This window comes from Phodopus roborovskii, unplaced genomic scaffold (genome assembly GCF_943737965.1).
Source record: "Phodopus roborovskii unplaced genomic scaffold, PHOROB, whole genome shotgun sequence".
Classification (NCBI taxonomy): domain Eukaryota; kingdom Metazoa; phylum Chordata; class Mammalia; order Rodentia; family Cricetidae; genus Phodopus; species Phodopus roborovskii.
The window spans coordinates 28807757-28830510 of NW_026126482.1; the positions used below are offsets into that span (position 1 = coordinate 28807757).

General features: G+C 49.8%; 1 protein-coding gene across 1 annotated transcript; it reads right to left on the minus strand.

The window, feature by feature from the left end:
• Window positions 1–12777: 12777 nt before the first annotated feature.
• On the minus strand, window positions 12778–18353 carry Foxf2 (forkhead box F2). The gene is made up of 2 exons (XM_051194484.1): window positions 16807–18353; window positions 12778–13682 (listed from the first exon to the last, which is right to left on the minus strand). Exons 1-2 carry the CDS (start codon window positions 17978–17980, stop codon window positions 13519–13521), a joined length of 1338 nt encoding a protein of 445 aa, XP_051050441.1. The 5' UTR covers window positions 17981–18353; the 3' UTR covers window positions 12778–13518.
• Between the last annotated feature and the right edge of the window lie 4401 nt (window positions 18354–22754).

The following is a 22754-nucleotide window of genomic DNA, read 5'->3' on the forward strand; positions in this document are numbered from 1 at the left end:
AACTCTGTTTGTAGCTCCAAAACATGGCTTGAGGTTTCCCTTCCGTGCACACTGCCCTTCCACCACAGGGCACAGCGGCTCCACAAGACAATGCTCTGCTCTGGTTGGACTAGGAAGTCCAAAGGCAGCTAAGGAGCAAGGCAGGCTCCTGCAAAGGTCTCTGTGAAAGGCCAGCCAAACTTTCCCCGGGGCAGCTGTTGGGAACATCTTCCCCAGGCAAGCTCCCTGGCACCTGGATTTCTTCAACTCCTGTTCCTTTCTTCCCTTGGTGGTGGTGTGTTAACAGTTTCAGGGATAAAACTTCTCCCTTGGAGGAAGTTCCTTATGATCCAGGATCTTCCAAGGAAGGTGAAACATTCCATCCTGCCAGGAAGCTCGTTAAACTCAGGAAGTAAACAACTTAGTAGCTTCAGGAGGGCCCTGAAACTGACCAGATTTGCTAGGTCCCTTCCCCCTGCAAGCATACATAAGCTGTAAGATCACAGAGAGACACACCTAGATGAGCTGAGCTACCTAGTGAGGGTCAGGTCAGTGGGAGCTGTCTGGGAGGAGAGCCCAGCTGGGATTCCTGGGAGAGACACCCTCTACGTTGTTGAGGTGCTCTGGGCTGTGCTGTGTATTCCAGGTTTCCAGTTTTCATGAACTGTGACCCACGCTTGAGTGGGATTTGTTATCACAGCTGTCTTTCAGCCATTTTTGCCTCTATAAGTAATCCTAATAAAATTCATTGGTTCACCAAGTCATGTATCTTCATTTTGGTCAGCCGTTGGTCCCTTCTCTGGGGAAAATAGACATTCATACACATCTCCATAGGAATAGTGTCACAACATATATGCAGGTCACCATTCAGGCAGAAGTGTCAACTCTTCCTATACAGGAAGAAAGTGATTTGTGTTCAAGGAACATCACCCCTTTGTTCAATAAGATCCTTGGTGTCTTAAGCAGTAGCTGCATGAGAATCAATTGCAAAGCTAGAGGGAGGTACACTTTATTTTAGGGCGTGTCGAGATTATAGCACACAGAAAAGTTAATTTTACTTATTTGTAGATGATTTCCACTTACAGTGGTTGAACTCTGTGCTTCGACTTCATTGTGGCATAAATGATACACATTTGGTAGAAACCATAGTTGCAGGTTTGCCTTTGAGTCTCTCTCTTGATGCAATGAGTGACAGCTTCCTGTTGGCTCCAGGACCTGGCAAGAAAACCAAGTCTCCATGCAACTGTGTTGCCTAGCTAGGATCTGCTGTGAGTTTGGTGCACTAAACGTGTTTTCAACTAAGGACATTTGCAAGTTGTTACGATGACTCGAACAGGGTGCAACCCAACTGTGAGTCTAGGAGCATATCTAAATGCTGGGTTTATACACACTATCTCAAAAAGAAATGAAACACACACACATATGCAGACACAGGATCCTTTTGTAAGGAAAGTGATGCTGGGGGGGCTAGTCAACTTAGTTGCACAAAATGTATTTGTGTATGTAAGACATTATACAACTACGATGTGTCATTATGTGTCCATGAAAAATAGAATACATTCAAGAAGGCTAGAGAGACAGCTAAGGCACTTGCCTTGCCAGCATGAGGACCTGGGTTCAGATCCTCAGCTCCCACATAAAAAGCCAGGCTGCTGTTTTGAGTTATTTCTGTTCCTATAGTAACCTATGTAACGCTAGTGCTGGGGAGCAGACAGACAGACAGGTGCTGGAGCATGCAGGCCTGCCAGCTGAGCAGCATCAGTGAGCTTCAGGTTTGGTAAGAGACCCTGTCTCAAAAATAAGGTAGAAAGCAGTCCAGAAAGGCATCTGATGTTGACCTCTGACCTCTGCACCCAAGCTCACATGGGTACATGCACACTTCCCCACTCCCGCCTCCCACCACCTACAGTGTGATCAAAGCTCCTGAGAGGAAAAGGAAATGAGGTTAATGTATGTCACAAGACAAGAAGTTGGGGATCGGAGAGCTGCAGGAAAGTAACACGTGAACTGTAGAAACAAGTTGTATGTTTCTAGTTTCTGGAGCTGGGCAAGAGGGGACTTGGTTCAGAATTTCTTAGATCACAGCTAAGAGTGACAAGGACTTAACCTGACCTGGATTCCACTAGCCAGAAGACAGCTGGTACCTGGAATGGCTATGACCGGAAGAGCCCTCTTCCACATAAACTTCACTGACTTGGAACACGGTCCCTTCATGGTGGCCTCAGATCCCTGCCCATGTGCCACTCAGAAGGCAGCACAGGGCGGTAAGTGAGGTACGGTGGATGGTTGAGTAGATGGGTTGCATGTCTTGGGGGGCGTGACGTTCTTCCCTAGACATTAGCTTTAGACCAGTATAGCCCCATGCCTTCCTTTCACCCAGTGTGGAGCCTGAGGCAGGATTGCTTGGGCCTAGAGTTTAAGGCCAGCCTGGCTAATATAGTAAGACTCATCTCAAAAGCAAAACAATTTAGAAGTTTTTTTTTTTAAATTGGATTTGTCCCCAAAGTTTAAGATATCTAGCAAAAATTTCAATATAGAGCCTCTAAATTGCCAAAAATATGCAAATCCATATTCTTGAATGACCAATTACAGCCTGCCCATATTCTTGGGTGATCAGTCACAGTCCCTTGTTAGCTCTGCACAGACGAATGTAAAATTGTTGAAGCTTCTCTCCCATGGAAAGATCCAAGAAGCTTGGGGCTTTTGACCTATCAAAGGCAGAGTTCTGAAAACATGAAAACGCCATATGAGCCTTTTTTTTTTCCTGGCTCGCACCTGATGCAGGAAGCCCTGATGGGAAGCTGTATGTTTACACAATCAAAACTCCCTGACCAGCAGCCCTTGCTCCAGTTAAAGCAGAGCCCCCTCGCTATCTGCGAGTGAGCATTGCAGTCTGCTTTGCCCTGGCTCTGCTGTCAATGCAGCTGGGCTCCCAGGTGGGCCTGAGTGTAAATCTCCATCAACCAACACCAAGCACAGAGGCTCAGAAGAAAAGCTTTGGGCTTGTGTGTGTGCAGCTGCTCTGTGTTGCAACAACCTTCAAAGGAAGCCCGAAGGGGAAGGTGGGCAGCTTGTGGCTATTTCAGTACCCAGGGAAGCTGATGTACCGGCGCAACCTCAGCAGCCATTTACTGCTTCATATATTACAAAGCGGGAGAGATTATGTCTTAATTACATGCTCTTCATTCTCAAAGGCCGTGTTCCTCTGCGGTGGCCACTAGCACTTGAGGAAATCTATGGAAAACATGTGTCTGGCCTCCGAAGTTAATAATGTGCTGGTGATTTTTCCAGGGACAGAGGAGGCTTCTGTACTCACAGATGATTCCTGACAACCACTGCTGTGCTGAGCCGTAGGCATATAGGTGTGTGAGGGGACATCTGAGCTCCTTGTGAGATTTCCACAGTGCTGAGGGTGTGAATACAGTACGAAGGGGTGTCGGTAGAGCTGGGGACCCCTATCCCCCAATCTATTGCTGCAGTCCAATATCAAACGGGGTAGCAACAATGCAGGGCTACCACAAAGTCAGAGGGGGCAGGAAAGCAAAGCAAACTGCCCTGCTGTTCAGAGCTTCGGGACTGATTTTCAAAACTGCAAAGTCAATGATACAGGGTGGCCTTCAAGTCACCTTTCTCTGAGCGCCCTGACCTCTGTTTCTGTTTGCTTAGGGTGCAAAGTGACAACCCCGAGTGGCTGTGAGGATTTCAACTTATCATATTTGATCTCCTTCATGTGGGCTGCTTGATTTGAGTTCTTAATGCCCATTCCCCAGAGCATCTTTGTACCCCAACTCTTCCTAAAAACCTGGTAAGTTCAGCCAGGTTTACTGTCCTCACCTGGGGTGCAATGGCAACAAATACAATATTAGAATCAAACTATCCGTGCTCTACCCCACCTCCTCCCCAACTCCGAAGTCATCTCTTGTTTGTTCCAGAAGGCTTGAGCCTGCTCAGAGGTTTTGAAAAGCCTCCTCTTTACTGTTGGCACTGAATTCGGGGAAGAAAAAGGAAAGTTGTAACCCTGCCCTTGTATTGCACATAATTGTTAATAGAATTGTGGTTTCTTTCTTTCTTATGTGACCTTGTTTTCCAAATTAAAAACCCTCAGTGACTCACCCTCAGCTCTGATCTGAGAAACAAAGAAGCTGGAGAGTGGGTTGTGGGGAATCTAATCATTGGAGCTGGGGAATTCTCCTAGGGATGCAGGGGTGGGACCATACTCTCAGGCAGGACACATGTCCACGGTCTGCTTCTGCTGCCCCCACACCCCCATACCCAGCAATCCGTAGTGTGTCCTTCTGCCCACTCCAGATCTGCCTGTCTTCCTCAGGTTGTTCTGCCCTGTATCCTAACTGTAAATGTGGCTTCTTCTCACTGGGAGCTCCCAACTCAGTAGCCTCTACCCCTAAGGTGTTGTCTTAGGTAGTGTCACCATCGCTGTGATCAAACACTGTGATCAGAAAGAAGCAACTTGGGCAGGAAGGGGTTTCTTTGGAGTCACAATCTAATGAAGGAAGCCAAGGCGAGAAGTCAACCTGGAAAGGCAGCTGGAAGTAGAAGCTGATGCAGAGCCCATGGAGCTCACCGGCTTGTTCTTCACAGCTTACCCGGTGTCCTTACAGAATCCAGGAGCGCCAGCCCAGGGTGGCACCACTCACAGGAATCTGGGCCCTTCCACATCAATTACTAACCAGCCAAGCTAGACGTGCTTTGCTACAACTCAAGCTAACGGGACAGCTTGGGGGACCTGGTGTGCTGTTGGTGCCCGCATGGTCCAGAAAGCCCCCTCCCCTTTACCCCTCCAAACCCAGCCCACACAGAATCTCCAAACAAAGGAAAAGCCCAGTGTGACGGACATGTCATCACCCCTCACCTACAACCTATAGACTCTCCCTGCTTTAGTTCAGGCATGTGGCTTCTTTGGCATCAATCTCTGGGACTGGACAATCTACCCAAGAGTTGCTTTGCTCAAAATATCTGTTGGTAGACTTTTTCAGTTTGGCTTCTTGATCTGGCTCACTGTGTCAGCTTACTATTGGGGACAGAAAACCTATCTCCTCAGGAGAAAACAGGAACCCTGGAGCCAAGTACACTGAGTTTGCTGTTGTCCATTCTGTTCCTATGGGCTAAGGATAGCAAGTCCACTGTGAGATTGACCATAATTTGGGTCTATGACATGAACACACTGGTGGGCATGCATATCTTTCCAGAGTAGCTTACACACTGCACATCGTGGCTGTATTCAGTTTATCCCCCTCGAAGTGCCTGACTCAGATGTGTGTGGGGGTAGGGGGCACCCAAGTTGGAATCTCAGGAACCCCAGTTGTGAACTGTGACCATTAGCAAGTCAGCTTATGTAAAATAAAATAAAATAAAAATGAGTAGTGAGCTCTACCTTATGAGACATTTGAATGACTACCCAGGGTGTGGCATAGGGCTAATTAGCAGAGAATGGTGCTCAGGGCATCTCTTTTGTGATGTCTACCATGCTGCAGGAGCACCGGGGAGAGTTGATTCAGGCAGCCTTGCTGCTCATGATGCTCATGGAATTTCCCAAGTTCAGAAAATGGGACATCATTGCCCCATCTGATCTTCTTCTTTTGGGGATCAGAAGCCCTCAATGCTGCAGACAGCCTAGCCCCTGCCAGGACTATGTGGAGAGGAACTTCAGCCTTTGCCCCAAAGAGTGCACTCTAGAGGGTCCTGACCCCACTGCTTACATTAAAGGACGTAGAATCTGTCATGCAGACACTGAGGGTTCAAGGAAAGAGATGGAAGTGAGCTATTCCTCCATCACTGTCCTTTGGGCCTGCTTCAACAAGCATAGAGCTGCTCAGGTAGCCTGTGTGGAGAACGGTGGAGATTAGGAGTATCTCCGATTTGCTGCAGACCTAATTAACAATGGTTATGGGTTGAATTGAGCTCATCACACACACACACACACACACACACACACACACACTAGTAAGCTAGAGACTTTGTGTTAATTTGTCAGTTTGACTGGATTGACAGAGTCTCCTAGGAAGACTTTTGGATGTACCTGAGGATGTTTCCAGAGATGGCTGGCATGTGGGCCAGTGAACTGAACACCCTTACAATATGGGCAGCACCTTCTCAGATGCTGGTAGCCCAATGGCCAAAAGTAGAAGTAGAAGCTTACAGGTTCCTGTGCTAGACTCCAAGTGGGAACTCCCTACCGCCCACTCCCATCAATGGTGGACATTAAGCTCTAGGCTCCTTATGCTTTGAACATGGGTTCTCATAATAACTCTCCCATGGACTTTCAGGCCTTAAGCCTCATGTAAATGTGGGTGCCCTTTGAGGCCATAAGAGGGCATAAGATTCCTGAAGATGGAGATACATGGATGCTGAGAACTGAAGTCTGGCCCTCTGTAAGAGCAGCCAGTACTTTTAACCACTTAGCTATCTCTGGCCCCCATGAGTTTCTCTTATCCCAAGACTTTTGGCCTTTAGGACTCAGAAGCAAGTGTTTCTCCCAGTTCTCTAATGCTACCACTGTGGCACCATCTAGCCTTTGTCTGTGTGAGTCCCTTTCCCATAGCCCTATTGCTCTGGAGAACTCAAATACAGAGTCCAAATCACCAGTGGTCTCATCTGAAGACCACATCTTTACTGAGGCAGAGAAAGTCCTTAAGTCAGGTCCCTAAGGCAGGCCCCAGTCTAACCTGATCAGCCCCTCATATAAAGGGAACATTTGGACACAGAAGAGACATGCAGATCAGAAGGCCAGAGAGAAGATGTTCTCTCATGTCAAGGAGAAGCCCTTAGCAGACCTTCCCCTCCATCTCTGAGAAGGAATGTTCCTGCTGAACCTGAGAGTTAGGACTTTGGGCATCTAGAAAATTCCTATATTTTATTTTATTTTGATGGAGATAAGGCTTTATTTATATTTATTTAGAGCACAGTTTCAGAGGATGCAGTCTGTTATGGCAGGACGAGAACCAGAAGAAAAGATGTATCTATATGCCTTCCTGTGAGTAATGTGTATTCGTGTGTCTCTATGATCGCACAAATGTTCCAATGTGTCTGCATGTCTTTTTTGTGAGTGCATCTGTGTATGCACAAGAGCCCAGGTGTGGGTGTTCGTATGACTACAACCCTGAATGTGCACAAGTGCCTCGCTATGTCTGTACTTCTTTGCGGATGTGCGCACATGGCCTTTTGTGCACAACCACATGCACAAAAGTCCAGGTATGTGTTAGCATGTGTATGTGTGCCTGCCTGGATACATTTTTCTCTTAGTGGTAGCTTTGGCATGCAAGGTCTGGAGTGCCCTGCCTGGTTACCTTTGTTGTGCTCTAGTTCCCAGGATAGAGAAGGTCTAGCTCAGTGAATGGGGTTGTAGGGCTTTATATCTGCTTTAGGGTCTCTACAGTCTTGGCTTTCATACCAATTAATATATTGGCATCTGGCAGGCCCAGGAGAAGGTGAAGCCAGGCCATTGAGCCCATTGTCCCACTATCCTATGTCCTGGATGCAAATTAGTGTATCCCCTTGACCCCAACAAGGCCTTTACAAAGTCTTAGTAATGTATTAAGTCACAGCTAGCTGCCTGCTGGGATGGCCTTCTCTGCAGAATTTATCCTAAAGCAAAAAATGTCTATAAGCTGATGGAGCAGCCTGCCTGGCCTGTGGCTGTGAAGAAACCAGTCCCAGCTTTGGCTGCACTGACTGTCATGAGTTGGGTGTTGGTGGGTAACTGGTCATGAAAGATCTTGGCAGGTAGGTAGGTGTACATGTATGCAAGGCAGTCTCATGATCAGGAGACCTCCTGGGCCTCTTAGCATACAAGGTTTCCTCATCTGTTGATGGTCATCCTTGGAGTACTTAGAAAAATATCCATAAGATTCTGATCATCCTAAGAGTTTCTAAAAAAAGAAATGGAGGCCAACCCTCGCCATATGAGATGACCAAACAGGAGCCCCTCAGGCTTCCACCGTTATGGGTACCCATTTACTGCTCCCAGTTTCTTGAAGCTCACATAGCCTGCTAGCCATCTGTGAACACAGATGTGTCATTAGGGCACTGCCACCCCCGAGGGTGAATGTCTGTTAGGTTACTTGATGTCTGGAATCTGGGGAGCGTGTGCTTCAACCCTATGGAGCAATTCTGTTCTGGGAGCAAAGTGCTCTGCTTTCCTTCTTTGGGAAGAGTGGCTGTGTGGGTTGTGACCATCACTGGGTCCCCTGGATCAGCTGGTCCATCCACACTGTCTCTTGATGGTCCCAGCATGCTTGGTGCTGGGAGGAATTAGAAGTGAGTGGCAGGAAGGACCAGAATGGTAGCTGATGACCAACAGGAGAGAGATACAGAGACAGAGAGATGGAGACAAAGACAGAGACAGACATGCAGAGAGGGAGACAGAGAGACAGAGACAGACAGATACACAGAGAGGGAGAGAGACAGAGACAGAAAGATGGAGACAGAGAGAAAGAGACAGAGAGACAGAGACAGAGGGAGCAATTTTTTCCACCCTACGTTCTGGCCAGACACGGCTCATTTAAAAGCAATTTTAAGCTTGTGGTAGGCCTTTATGTGAGTAAAGCAGTCTGGGGGCTCTCAACTGCCCCTCAGAACTTAGTTGTTGTCTCACAAACATTTGTAGTAACTGGCTTGGTGAGCCAAGGCTGGAGGGACAGGATCCTTAACTTCCATCTATCACACAAGGCCTCTAGAGAGTGGCAAACTGATTATTGATTGGCTTGCTGTGGCCTTGGAGCACTGTGAACTCCAAAAGAGCCTCCATGGCTTTCTTCCCCCCTCCCCCATCCCCTCAACCCTCCTCCCCCACCCTCCCCACCCAGGCACCATGATCTTGCAGTCTGTGCGCTGGTGTGCTGCTGTGGCCTCCCTGGCCCCATGTCTACATCTCTGGTATTTTCCCTTGCTAAGTAAGATTGTATTTCACATAAGCAGGTTGTGTAAAATGTATTTCCCTTCTGATGAATATATTATTTCCATCCTAAATAAGCTGGTGCCTTTCTGAACTAATCCCCATGATGCACAGTAATTAGTAAGCCTGGAATCTGCAAGTTTTCTTTAGAAAACGCATCCTACTACATTTTATGCCATGCAGTGTTGGTCCTGATGGACCAATCTCTCCATAAAAGCCAGACTCCTACTTCCTGAAGGAAGTGCTCTGCTTAAATTTCTGGAACCGGCTGCAGCTGTTCAGAGCTAGAAAACTCCCTTTCCAGAATCCAGGAAGAAGCCCACAGAAACAAGTGTGCTGGCCTTTCAGCCAACGGGTTGGTAGAGACCAGACCTAGCAAGGGGCCTCAGAGGACAGGAATCCAGACTCTGGGGCTGCTCTCCCTATGGGCTGGAGCTGCCAATGTCCCCAGTCCCTCCAGGCCAGAGCTTCCCCCTCTCCTTTTACCTTCTCCCCATCCCCTCCCTTTGTCCCTGTCCCCTTCTCTTTCTCCTTTTCTCTGACTTGCCTTCCCTCCTTCCTTTCCTTACCCTTTCTCATTTTTTCACTTCCCTCCCTTCTTTTATCTTGTCTCCCCTCCTTCCTCTCCCCCCCCCCGCCCGCCCCTTCCTGCTTCCTTCGCCCACCCCTGCTCTTGCCTGACCCCCTTTGCCTAGGGCTTACTTGTCACTGCTTGTTTTCAGAGATCCCAGCCTGCTTAGCCTTCTCGCTATTAACCATCTCAGCCTTTGAACAGAAAGTAGAGGAATGTCTTCCTTAGCCACCTTCTGTTTGGAGAAGCCTGTCCAGTGTTGTGTGGTATGTTGAGAGTTTGTGTTCTAAGGTGGGGAGGTCACAAGTGGAACGATGTCACTTGACTCTTATTTTGCAGTATCTGCCAGACTAAAACAAGTACTCTTATACATCTGGATAAAAATGAAAAGATCATGTTTGTTGGTATAGGCTTCAAATTTTGACCTTGTGTTTTCTAGTAATCAATGAGGGAAGATACTTGGGATAGAAAAACTGTTTTGTTTCTGTTTTTTTTTTTTAATCAACCAACTTTTTATACCTGTGCTCACTTAGTAATGGGTTAGCCTGAACATGGGCCAGGCAAACCTATAAAGTACCTTACCCAAGTGTCTTTCTAGAGGCCTGGGCTTCAGAGTGTGGCCCCTGAATATCTTCATCATCTCTGAGAGTTTATGGGAAATACTAGTTCCTGAACTGTCTGGGCCACTGGATCACAGCAGCCCCTTATTAGTAAGCCCTCCAGGCCATTCTTAGGTTCCATAGGGTCTGAGAGCCATTGCTTCTGAGAGAAGACGCCACCCCGCCTGTGTCTCCAGTGTCAGATGAAAAAGCTTTCCTGGAAAGTTCTGGAAAACACATGGATGTGGGCCAGGCCCCTCAAACCCATGGTCTAAGGATTCTCTGTAAATTGGATCAAGACCCCCTGCTAAAGTTGGTCTCTCTGGAATGCCCCCAAGGCCCATGTGCAGTCTCTGGTGTTAGTGGAGCTGTAAGACCTTTAGGTGGTGGATCTAAGTGGGAGGTCTTCAGATCACTTAACTAGACAGGTTGTGGGACTACATCCTTTCTCTTCTTTCTAATCCGCCATATCTGGGGTGGTTGGTTTGCTCCACCCCACACACTTTGTGGTATGCTACACCATTCAGGCCCAGAAAACACCTGCCAAATCCACGGGCTACCCTTTGCTCTTTGTGAGCTACGAGTGTGGATGGAACCTCACTGCCCCCACCTCATGGGGAAGCACATAGGATTAGCTAGGTAACTTTGGTGGGACTTCCTGACAACCACTGCCCAGCGCTGGCATGGGCTTCTTTGCCTGTTGCCTTCCTTCTTGGTTTACATCGTTCCAACTAAAAACAGACACACAAAAAGCCAGTCATCATCCTTTCAGAAAATATTCCGGTATCCTTTTGCGTATCATTTTATTCTGCCAATGAGCAGTTCTGAGGACTGGAGACACTCTTGATGGAAAGTGTGGGGCTGGTAACCTCAGCAGCACAGCAAGTGTTTAGCATCCGGGTTCACTCCCCAAAGTATACAAATAGTTGAGGGACTCAGAACCCCCTCATTGAGTTATCTACTTATTTTCACTCCTAAAAGTACTGCAGCACTTATTTTAGAAAGTCTTACCAATAATATTTCAGAAACATTTAAACATGTTTCTTAACTTGAAGAAGAAATAAAAGAAATGACGATTAACATGTCTGTGGGCTAGTGTCTTGGAGAGAGAGGCAGCTAAGAGGGAAGCAATTGTGAAGGAAACAGTGACCTTAGCTGAGAGCAGCTTAAAGGTGTCAAGATCTTAGCAGATAGTAAATAAGGTCAGGAGGGTTCATGAGTCTCCTTCAGCTTTCAAGATGAAATTGTAGATGGGAAAGGATACAATATAGAAAATCAGGAGTGATCCCTAAAAAGCACAAAGCAAATTCCTGACGGTGAGGTGTTCTAAATGTCTATACTGAGAAACACCAGTATTGTTTGGTCCTGTTATTAGCGCTTTTTGAGCCCACATCCTCATGCACCTGTCTCTTACTCCACCAGGGGGCGCGCTGGTCCTCCGGATGCGGTTGGCCAGATCGGCCTGGAGTTTGAGGTCCCGTCATTCTCTGTATAAACAAGTTACGTTCAAGTGTTTAGGATATAAATTACGACCATGCCGGCTGCCTTGGAAGGAATGTAAACACAGCACTGTGGTCGGAGCAAACTCTGAGACTGACTTCATAATTTATAGCAGGCCCCCCGAGTAACTCAGAATAAAGGACAAAAAGGGGGTGGGTGGAGAAAATACTGTATTTATAATGCAAATATGATAATGCAGAAATAAAGAGACAAAGTGTTTAACCCCGTGCTTAATTTTTTAAAATACGTAAAAGAGGCCTAGGGGTTAGGAATATGGCTAAGAGTTTTGAAACTACAAGTTTTATCCAGGAAACCACCTCAGGTTTCGAGTCATTGAAATAGTTAAGGAAAAAAAAAAAAAAAAAAACCTTTCTCCTGAGTTACCAATAAGTACCTGGTGGTAAGCTGAAAAGAAAAGTTTTCCACTCAAGAAGCAAAAGCAAAAACAAAAATCCAGCCTTGAGTTGAAGAGAAAATGACTATGGCTCTCCTCCCAACAAGGGTGTTCTGGGTGGGAAGTTAATCCTTCTGCCTCACTGGACTATTTTTTCAGTTTTATCCCCATGTCCTGCCAGTTGTGTGGGTAACATTCAGGATTGGGAAACCGAGCAAGAAAGACAGATGCTCTGCGATCCTGTGGGAGCCTTTGTGGAGGGTGCCAGTTTAAAACCCCCATGCAGCAGTCTGCTCTCTAGGTCCCTTTGATGTGACCACCACCCAAAGCAAACTGCAGTCTGTATGGGGGCTTGTGGGGGGTGCTCTGAGGCTCTGGGTGGTGGCTCACTGCTCTGCCCTCAAATCTTCCAGCTAGAGGAAGGAGAGAAAAAACAAAAAACAAAAAGCAGAACTCTTAGGCAAAGGAAAGGAAACGAAGGGGGCACAAAAACTTGGCTTCCTCAGATCAAACCCTTAGCTTTCAGTATCTCGCCTGCTTTTGTTGTTTTGGGGTGTGTGTGTGTGTGTGTGTGTGTGTGTGTGTGTGTGATTGTGTGAAGTTTCTTTCACCTTCTGGTTTTTGTTTGGCCAGAAAAAGTGAGAGTGAATTAGAGAAAGAATTAACAGCAGTATCCTCTCCTGAGAAGACCCACAATCAGGACTGGCCTGGCTTACTCAAAACAGAGACCTCACATCGAGTCAGTTCTACAGCTTGGGGATGGGCAGTGTAGAATTGCAAAGCTGCCTGGGGGTGTGGCCATGGCAGGGTGACTGCAGAGGAAAGGGTCCCTAAAACAACCGTTTGTTATACATATTTTATTGAAAAAAAACTTACATCAAAATATTTTGGCAAACTGTAAAAGTATACATAAGTGCAAATATACCCTCCTTTAAAAATACAAGCGAAGTGTGAGTATACGAAGATCATAAAAATATTTTTTAAAATATGGTGGTAGAAAAACTGTCACAATACTGAGAGCCATTTTCTTAAGCTAGGCTCATCGGTTCATTTCTTCACAATGTTCTTTGGCACCTGTATCCGAAGGGAGTGTTGGGGGTGGTGCTGGGCAAAAATCTCCTACTGGGCCAGGCAACTAAACAAGGCTTTCTTGAAATACTGTGCTTTTAGCACTGCCTGTTTGAGAAGTGCACACACTCGCGCACGCGCGCACATACACACACACACACACACACACACACCCCTCTACCTACCTTTCTGGACCCTGATCAGTGAATGCAGTGACCACCCAGAACTGAGAGTTTATGTACATGTAGTAACATTTAACGGTTACCACCTCTGTCTGTCCCTCCTCTGGGATATTGCCTTGCCAACAGTTCCTTCTTCCATGGGTGGGCAAATATCGGGGAGCAGGGATCCCCTGCGCAGGTAAGTGATGGGTGTGCTACTTACTGCTGTCCGCGTGCACAGTTTGTGAGCGCCTTTGCAGTTCCTAGCTGCCCCTCTCGGAGGGGAGAGGAGGAAAGGGTAGAAGAGTGGAATAGCCTTCAAGGCCTCTGTCCATTCACATAACACAGGGCTTAATATCCTGGCACATGCTCTGATGGTGATGGTGATAGTAAGAGCCGCTAGCGGAGGGGTGGAAAGAAGAAATGCCATTGAAATTGAGGACGAAATCTTTCCTGTCACACACTGGAGTGGAGTGATGCTGATAACGAGGCAGTCCCACTGAAAGAATAAAGGGAAAAAACAAATCTTTTTAGTAAAAGTCAGCCCGATGACGGTGGGGTATATTACTTCTAAAATTTCAATTTAATTTGTGGTATTTTGACTGAGACAGCAAACGCAGCGGGTGGCCTTTGAGTGTATGGCTATAAAGCTGGCGGGAAAGAGAAAAAAGAAAAACAAACAACAAACAACCCCAGCTCTCAGAGCGTCCCCCCCCCTCAAGTCCCAAGATGTTTGCCCTGCTTTGGTTTTAAGTGTCCCTCCTTGAGAGGTAATCTGTTCGTGAATTCCTTTTTCCCTTTCTTGGGCTCGGAGATCTCTCTGCCTCCAGGCTGCACCGGGCACAAGCACCCTGCCAACACCTCTACAAACCTTCATCTCTACTTTTGTGACTTGTTTTCTGTCTGGGCTCAAGACGCTGGAATCAGGGGGCTGCCCCCACCGTCAACAGAGGATGACAAAGACAATACCCTGGAGGAGAGGGCCTGTGAGGAGGGCGGGGGGAGCAGGCCTCTTCCCACCCTCAGGCAGCAGGCATCCATCACTGGAAGCCCCGAACCCCTAGGCCTTGCCTTTTCAAGCCGGTTTAGGGAATGAATGGAGGAGTGCTCTTTGGCCAGGACGTCAAGCTGCGCACCGAGCCCCCTAGGGAACTACCGGCGGGTCCTGGGTAGTCCAACCTGCTGCCCACTTTTGCTTTTGCTTTCTCGGCCCCGGGGCGGGGGGAGGGAGAGTGTCAGTGGGCTCCGGGATCCTGGGCGTATCTCCGCCGCCGCGTGGGTAGGCGTTTGCGAGGCTTTCCTCACGCACCTGGTTGATGTGATAGGCATCAACCGAAAGCCTGCGTCACCCTCGACGCGGTTGCAAGCAGAAGAAAAGCATAACGTGCGGCCGGCGATGCCTGAGCCCTAAGGCTGCCTGCCTGCCCGGCAGAGATCAGGCCGCTCAGCAGCGGGTGTGACTCCGCCTCGGTGGCTAGGAGGGACCCCTCAGAGCCGGTTGGCTCCAGGAAGCCGCCCACCGCGTCCCGCTGCCTGCGAGGACCGAAGCTCACGCCTCCACCCAAGGCCGCTGCTGGCTCTCTGTTGCGCCGGGATGGACCATAGAGAGCAGACTGTTGAGGGCTGCAGGGCTGCGCTATGAGATCTGACTACTCTCGGCCTTAGCGGTGTCGAGGTGCCACCTCGTCCCCGAGGACCCAGCCTCTGCCATCGTCTTAGAAACTTTAAAAATTGGAGCGTGCGGATCGTGCGGTAGAAGGAGGGTCGTGAACTATGTGCCTGACGATGTGTGCTGGGGACTGCCATATGTTCCTGGGCCACCACCTTAACTGTGACTGTCCTCGCAGGACCTTCTGGTTTCAGTGGGCCGCAGTCATGTGGGCAGCCCATGGGACCAGGCCCTGCAGAGGACTCATTTACAATGTCTGGGCTCTCTGAAACCCCCTACATAATGTCTTTACCGGAGATGACAAAACCGTAATAATATTCTAGCAAGAGAGGAGGAGGGCAAATACCCAGCAAGAAAAGGCAGTAGGGCCATGTCGGCCTAAGCTATTGCTTGCAGGAAAAGCGGGTCACGGCAAGGCACAGGACAAGAGATCAGAGGTCTGCCTTCTTGGCTGGACAGTTCTTATTCTGTCCAAGTTAAAGGATTAAGCCTCTATATCCGGGAACTTCTGGGGGTTTTGTGGACGGCCTACAAAGCTTGGCGTGCGACATGGACCTAGAAAGATTTTTCCTGCACATTTGTTCATTTCTTCCTAGAATATAGATTCCTGATAGCCGGGAAGCCTGGGTACAATGTAAGCTAGGTCTACCCAAAAGGGAGGGACAGAGGACAGGGCCAGAGCAGTAGGCCTAGAAGGGGGTAGGGAGGCACAGGTTCCAGTTCAGTGTGTAGGAGGGAGACTGACAGCTAGCCCACAGGGCGGGAGGTGGGGGTGGGGTGGGGTGGGGAATATGAGAGAGGGTCATCTGTATTGGTTACTTGTTGAAATTCCCATAAAATTGAACAAGACTCTGTTCTCTGTGGGTTAAGTCAGCCTAAAATCCTCTCCCGTGTGGTCCTGCCTAGACTGTCTTTGTTTAGTTAACCTCTGAGACCCCCAGTTAAAAGGCTTATTTGGGAAATTTCTCCAAGATCTTTTGCTGTTTCTTGGCTTCCCCCTTCCCCCAAGCTCCTGTTGTACATGTAGTCACAAATATGAAGGGATGCATCACGCTATGAATTTTCTGATTGGGGTGGGAAGTATTTTGCCCTTGACAGGCAGACTCCCAGATTTCAATCTGAACCCCGTGGAAGCCTCGGGGGAATTAATGAAGGTTTATCTCTATCCTCAGATAAAGTTAGCCAAACACAAAATTCTCTCCTCCACTCTTTCCTCTCCTCCCACCCTTCACCACTTTTCACAAGTCAATAAATTTTCATAACCTGCAACCCACACAGCATAAGCCAGCCACACTACAAGTGGCCTCTAGGCACATTTCTCGGGGTATGTCGCACCATGGCACCCATGCTCAGGACAAACTCCTGTCGATAAATATATCGTGTGTGTGTGTGTGTGTGTGTGTGTGTGTGTGTGTGTGTGTTCAATGACTTAATACTTGGGTGCCTCTTGTCACTGGCAATGTCCTTGGAATTCAACTCTGCTCTGCCTCCCTCTCTCACCCCCCCCCCCGCCATCTCCTTTCATTACTTGATCAGGTATGGACTCTTCCTTATTTGCTCGTGATCTACTTTTGGAATTAAAGTAGAGCAAAATGAACCTTGAAAAGAGTACGGAGAACAACATGAACCAAAGCCAGTTCCTCTACCAAGGTCTGCAAAAGTCACATACCTTCTTTCAGAGCCACGTCTGGCCTAATTGGGAGAAAGTCTGTAAGTGACCTAATGCAGGCCAAGAAGGTTAAGGCTCGGCACCTCCCTTCTCCAGTCTGTGAATTCTGGAGCCCAACAAGAATCCATAGAAGGCTATAAGAGCAAATCCTCGCCTCTTAACCACGAATAGGGTGCAGAATCCCCCCAGCATCTCAGTTCCATAGACCCCAGCTAAGGGGACGAGGATGAAGTAGCCCCAGCCCCTCAGGCCTTGGCTGCAGTGGGCCTGGGAACTGTGTTTTACCTGAGAGATCCTCGCGGGCATTCTGGTGCAAGTAGCTCTGCTCCAGCGAGTAGGAGGACATGCTGGGGTGCAGGCCAGCAGAGGCTGCAGGGTTACTGCTTGGCGTCAGGGCAGGCTGCTTGAGGTAAGGTGAGGCGCCAGGCGAACTCCAATGTGCCGCAGGGCTAGTGTAGGGCGAGTGACATTCGATTGCACTCGCCATGGCCGGGGATGAGGGCACTGGGCTACTGCTGCTGTCCGGCCCATAGTCACCACCGCCACCGCTGCTACCCGCTCCCGCACCGACGCCCGCAGGACCTGCGGGCACCGGACAGCTGGCCATGTAAGTAGAGCCCGGGTTGGGCGACATGTGGGGGACGTGGTGGTGGTGGAGGTGGTGTGGATGCGCATGGCCCGGAGCACCGGCGCCTGTGTCATAGCCTGCGGGCATCATGTCGAGGCCACCATAGCCACCCTGGCCATGGCAGCCCAGAGGCGCTGAAGGGGGCGCTTGGAAGTCGAAGCCCTGAGGCAGCAGCGAGGCCCCGAAGCCCAAGCCGCTCACCACGCGATGGTACATGGGCTTGAGCGCCTGGCACTTCCGCCTGAAGCCGCGCGGCCGCCGGCGGAACGAGCCCTCCTCGAACATGAACTCACTGGCAGGGTCGATGGTCCAGTAGTGGCCCTTGCCGGGTCGCCCGAGGCCCTTGGGTAGCTTGATGAAGCACTCGTTGAGCGAGAGGTTGTGGCGCACAGAGTTCTTCCAGCCCTGGTAGGCGCCGCGGAAGAAGGGGAAACGCGCTTGCAGGAACTGATAGATCTCGCTGAGCGTCAGGCGCTTGCTGGGCGAGCTCTGGATGGCCATGACGATGAGTGCGATGTATGAGTAGGGCGGCTTCTCGGGCCGCCGCAGCCCCGAGGTCGCCTTCTTGGTGGCCCCGCTCCCGGAACCCGCGCCACCGCCACCCGCTGCACTCTTGCAGGCACTCGCCGAGGCGCTGACCGAGTTGGAAGAGGACGAGGCGCAGGAGGCAGAGGATGAAGATGACGACGACGAGGTGGTCTCCAGGGTGGCGGCGGGCGGCGGGCTCATCAAGGCGGCCTGGAGCGCGCCGGCTGCCGGGCTGCACGCGCGGCGGAGTGGGGCAGGCGGCGGGCGCGGCGGGGGCGGCGGGGGCCCGCCTTCGGTGGTCATCTGGGACCCTGGAGTGAGGCCGGGCCTGGGGGGCGGACCCCGAACCGGGACCAGCGGCGCCGGAGCCGGGTCGGCCCACAAGCCGGGCGAGCGCCCTAGTATGCCGGCTGCGCTGCAGCCGGGGCCACTCCGGGCCAGCGCTTCGGCGTAGCCTCCCTCAGCTCCTCTGGGGCTTCGGGCGGCGGCGGCGGGTCGGAGGCAACGCCCGGCGCATCCCTCTTCCGAGCCTCCGGCCGGCGCCTTGCGCAACCCCTCGCAGGCCACCAAGGCGACGCTGCCCGTAGCCGGACAGCTGCGCCTCCGAGCCGAGACTTCAGCCCGGACCCCGGGGACTACCCAGTCGTCTTCTTTCAGGAGGGCTCCTCTCTCTGTCTCTTGGACTTCCTCCCTGGCGCGCCCTCCCCGCTCCCTCCCTCGCTCCCTCCCTTCACCCCTCCCCGCCCTGCCCCCTCCTCGCTCCGCGCCGCCCGCCGCGGGGAGGGCGCACTGGGCCCGCGTCACTCCTCCCCCTCTGGACCTGGCGGCCGGCTCCTTCTCTTATCGCCTCCCTGACTCTCCCGGGTCCTACTCTCTCTGCTAACACTTCTCTGGTATCTTTCCCTTTCCCCTTCTGCTGGGAGGAGAACTCCCAACCTTGGTAAGCCTCGTCTACCCCCTGACTTCGGCAATTCTTTCTCTATCCCTTCCAGCAACCCATTTACTATCTCAGAAGCCCCCCACCCCACCCCATCCCCGCTTCGGGAATGGATCCACCCTGCCCCTCCTCCACCTCTGCTGGACCCTGTGGGGGCTGAGTCTTGGGGCAGCGGTGCCCTGGAAGAGCCTCCTTAGCCACGATCCCCAGTGCCCGAACTGACACCATCTGTCAACTTCATTTAGACAGTGCCGCCCTCAGCCACACGCCAGGGTACCAGACGTCCCAAGGTAACGTGCCAATGCTGGGTCTCTCTCTCTCTCTGGCTGGACATGCAGGCTTCTGAGAGTTCATAGTAAAGGGCAAGCATTGGGCTCCCCGGGGGCAGTTGTGAACATATTTTAAGCTGAGCACTGGAGTTTGGGTGCAGAAACCTGGGCCAACTTTTAGAGACACTTGAGTGGAAGGGATTCGTTTTCATTTGCTTCCACCTACTAGTCGTTTTCTGAGAGAGAGAGAGAGAGAGAGAGAGAGAGAGAGAGAGAGAGAGAGAGAGAGAGAGAGACACCGACCCTGAGGTGAGGAGATAGCTGTATTTATCGTCAATACTGAAGGTCCACACATCTGCCAGTGGGTTTACAGCGTCAGTCTTCCGGTGCCCCCCCCCCACCTCTGAGCCATGGCCAAGCTCACTTCATCCTAGAACACTTCCCCACTTGTGACTTATTCATCGGTAAAAGTAGTCTCAGAGAGAGATGGCCCTCGGGAGAAATCATTCCAATGAGACCCGACAGTTAGTTATTGGATTACACGTGCGGGGAAATGTAGTCTGACCCCGGACAGGGGCTGCAAAGAGAGCTGCAGGCTGAAGCAGGCCTGGCCACACAAGGGCTGGTGGCTAGGCCCAGAGGGAAAGAGATGCCCACCAGGGGAGCAAATGGGAGGCAGCAGCGCACACTTCTGTAGCAGCCCAGAAAGGACTGGGTTGCCCTGTGTGATGGAGAGCCTGGAAAGGTGGGAGGACAAGAAGGAAGGTGTAGGGACCTCAGTAAAGTTGCAACAAAGAATCTTGTGGAGCGGAGTGGGGTCTGGTCCCTCGCGGTGGGGGGCTGCAGCAGCCCTCAGTGCCCTAGTGCATGGGGACTGCCCCTGATACAGAGTGCTGGTGGGTCTGAGGAGCAGAGGAAAGGGCGGGTGCGGGAGGGGGGAGGGGGCTGGCCCCAGACAGTGACCTGAAGTTGAGTGGAAGCAGGCTTTTTCCATCAAACCCTGCCTGGATACCACACACAGAGCCCGAGTGTCAGTTTACTGCCCTGAGCCCGGCTCCTTTTCCCTAAGCTCCACAGTAATTAGACAAAGAAAACCTAAATTAGCTGAACAGGCGTCGACAGCTTCCTCCAGAGCACCCCTGGTACCTACATGGGAATGTGTCCGAAAATGGCCCGATTGTAGCCGGGAGTCAGCTAAGAAAACACCGCCAAGCAGAACTGAGTGGACCGCTCATTTGCAAGAGAAAAAAAGAAACAAGTCGCTCTTTTCCGGAAGGGATGTTTTGATTGGGTTGGGGGTTGAAGTTGTTTCGACTTTCTAAGATTTTCTTTTTTGAGTGACGACTGAACATTTGGGGGGCAAGTCCCCACTTATTTCATGCGGGTTTTCTCCTCATCCTCTGTTGTCATTTGCCTGAACAATTTTTTTGATGAAATTTTAAGATGGAAGTAAATATGTGCTCATTAAACCGAAGTTCTAAGTGTCTGAAAATAATTTATTTAATGAAGTAGAAATTGGGTATAAAGGGTGGTATTGGCTTAAAGGAGCTCCACGGGAATACTTCAGTGTTCATAAATGTGTTTGGTGTGAGTGTGTTTGGAGATGGGAAACGCATTGGTTCAGGGAGAAGGGGTGGGATGGGCTGTTACTTTGCTGTCAGGCAACAGGTTGGGAAAACTTGAAGTTAGAATTGTGGTAACTCAGCTATGCAGCTGCTCTGCTTTCCTGCACCTGGGGAGTCTATGTATCTCTATCCCCTTGATTCCCTTGGTACTTGTTTTAAAACTGGCCCAGAAAGGTTTTGCATCTGAAGGGACTGAAGGCACTAAACCCTTTTAAACTCACAGCAAGGTTTAATAATATAACCCTTCCATACCGTTAGCTCCCGGTTTGGGAGCCAGGGGCTCCTTTTATAATGGATACCTGAGATTTTAGGAGTGTTACAAATATTAGTTGTAACTCCTATTTTACAAAAAAAAAAAAACTTGATGTATTTTTAGTTTCTATTGATTTTTAGTTTCTACTGGTTAAGTTGCAAGAGACTTTAAAAGAATCCCATTTATCATCTAGGTATCCATCACACGTTGTTACCAAGATTCTCTAACTCGGAGAAATCGCTTTTGTAATCTGCAGCAGATCCCAGGCAGTGGTGTTTGCCGGGATGGGGGTGGGGGTATCCTGAAATCTTGAAGCCTACTTCTTCCTAGAAGCCTATACACTGCCCTTTCCCAAGTCCAGAAAGGTGGAGAGCTTGGTAGGTAAGCTGTTGGGCAGGAAGAGGTCTTCTCCAAAACACATTCTAGGAGATCCCGCTTCTAACCTGTTCTTTGACAGGGGCTGCTTAGGGGCAAGTGGTGCAGGTGGTTTAGGGATAGACTGGTTCTGGAACTCCAAATTTAGTTCTCTTTTCGTTTTATTGTGGCGAAACCTCTATTTCAACCATGGGTATATCTAAATCTATTGGGTAAGAACACATCCATCGCATAACAAATAGGTCAGTTTCTTTCTCCCTGCAATAGTATCCGTTTCTAGTGGACAGAAAGGGTTTGCTTGTTTATTTTTGATGGGTTGGGGATTGAAGCAAACTAGGGAGATGCTCTACCTGACCCCCAGCCCCGCTGCAAGGTTAAAATGGAAGTCCCATTGCTCATATCCCGTCTTGTTTAGATCAGTACCACTCCCTAGGAGGTCTCTGGTGTGGGCCTGTCACACTGTCACAGATTTTCATTCCCTGTAAACAACAAAAAAATCTTGTATTTTTTTAAATGAGGAAGTACAGGTATGACTCATTAAATGATTCTAGATCAGCCCACGTTTCATCGTGTTTCATCGTTAACCAAGAAATATATGTCTCAGAGCAGTCCTCAGCCCATGGCTTTTGAGTTGGTCTACTGTCTCCATCTGGGCTGCGGGTTCCCTTCCTGTTCCAAGCCCATAGAGTCCCACCCCTGCCCCCAGACTAAGGGAATGTAAACTCAGTGAAAATTGGGCTTCTCTGATTTTGTTCTGTAATCTACATTTTATTCTAGGAAATCTCTTCGTTATTGTGGTTCACATCTTTTCTTAGCATGTTTCCTTTGTTCCGTGGGTTTTACATGAATTGGTTTAGACTAAACCAGTAGAGATGGGAGAGACCCATCTACACTAGCAGTGCTTGGGGCATTTAGGATGTGCCATCCTGGAGCTGGCTTGTTTTATACCCTTCTTTCCTTCAGCCTGAGCCTGAGTGGGGAAGGCCTCTTGCTGGTCAGTCAGAAGACACCCCACTGTTTTGTCCGTGGGTTTAGGTACTAAGTCATTGTGGGCAGAAGGTTTCTAATTGCTCAAGATAGCGTTCTAACCACTCATGGCATTGGGCTTCAGGTTTGTGTGTGGTGGAGCAGAGGTGGGGATCTTGCACACCACCACTGCCTAAGAGGCCTCTAAAACATCAGGCAGGATCAGCTATCTCTGGTGTTTGGTGGTTGCTGCGAAAGCAGGGTTTGGAGAAAGGGACTTGAGCGAGAAGGTTGCACTATTTTATATTCTCTCTGGAGTCTTTCTCTTTCCTTGGTCCAGAACCTTAAACCCCTTGTTATGAAAGCCCAGAGCCACATATTATTTGGATCCATCCTTTAGCTCTCCAAGTGTGTATGTTCAGGGCAGGAATTTTTTATAGCCCCATCTTGAGAGATCAGTCCACAGCTCCTGGGCTTGGCTGTAGGCATGACTCCATGACCCAGCTGGCCAGGTCAGAGGTGCTTGAGGGAAGAGAATGGGCTAATCTACCAAACTCCCATGCAGAAGTCAAGGCCTCTTTCACTCCTTTTTAGATGGCCAGACTGTGAGTTCCAAGAGGTTATGCATTCTGAAATGTGGGAATGTCCTGGG

Coding starts and splice junctions, on each gene's coding strand:
- Foxf2 (XM_051194484.1), bottom strand. CDS start 17,980: ATGACCACCGAAGGCGGGCCCCCGCCGCCCCCGCCGCGCCCGCCGCCT. Junction 13,683..16,806: donor TGCCCGCGAGGATCTCTCAG/GTAAAACACAGT, acceptor TTATTCTTTCAG/TGGGACTGCCTCGTTATCAG.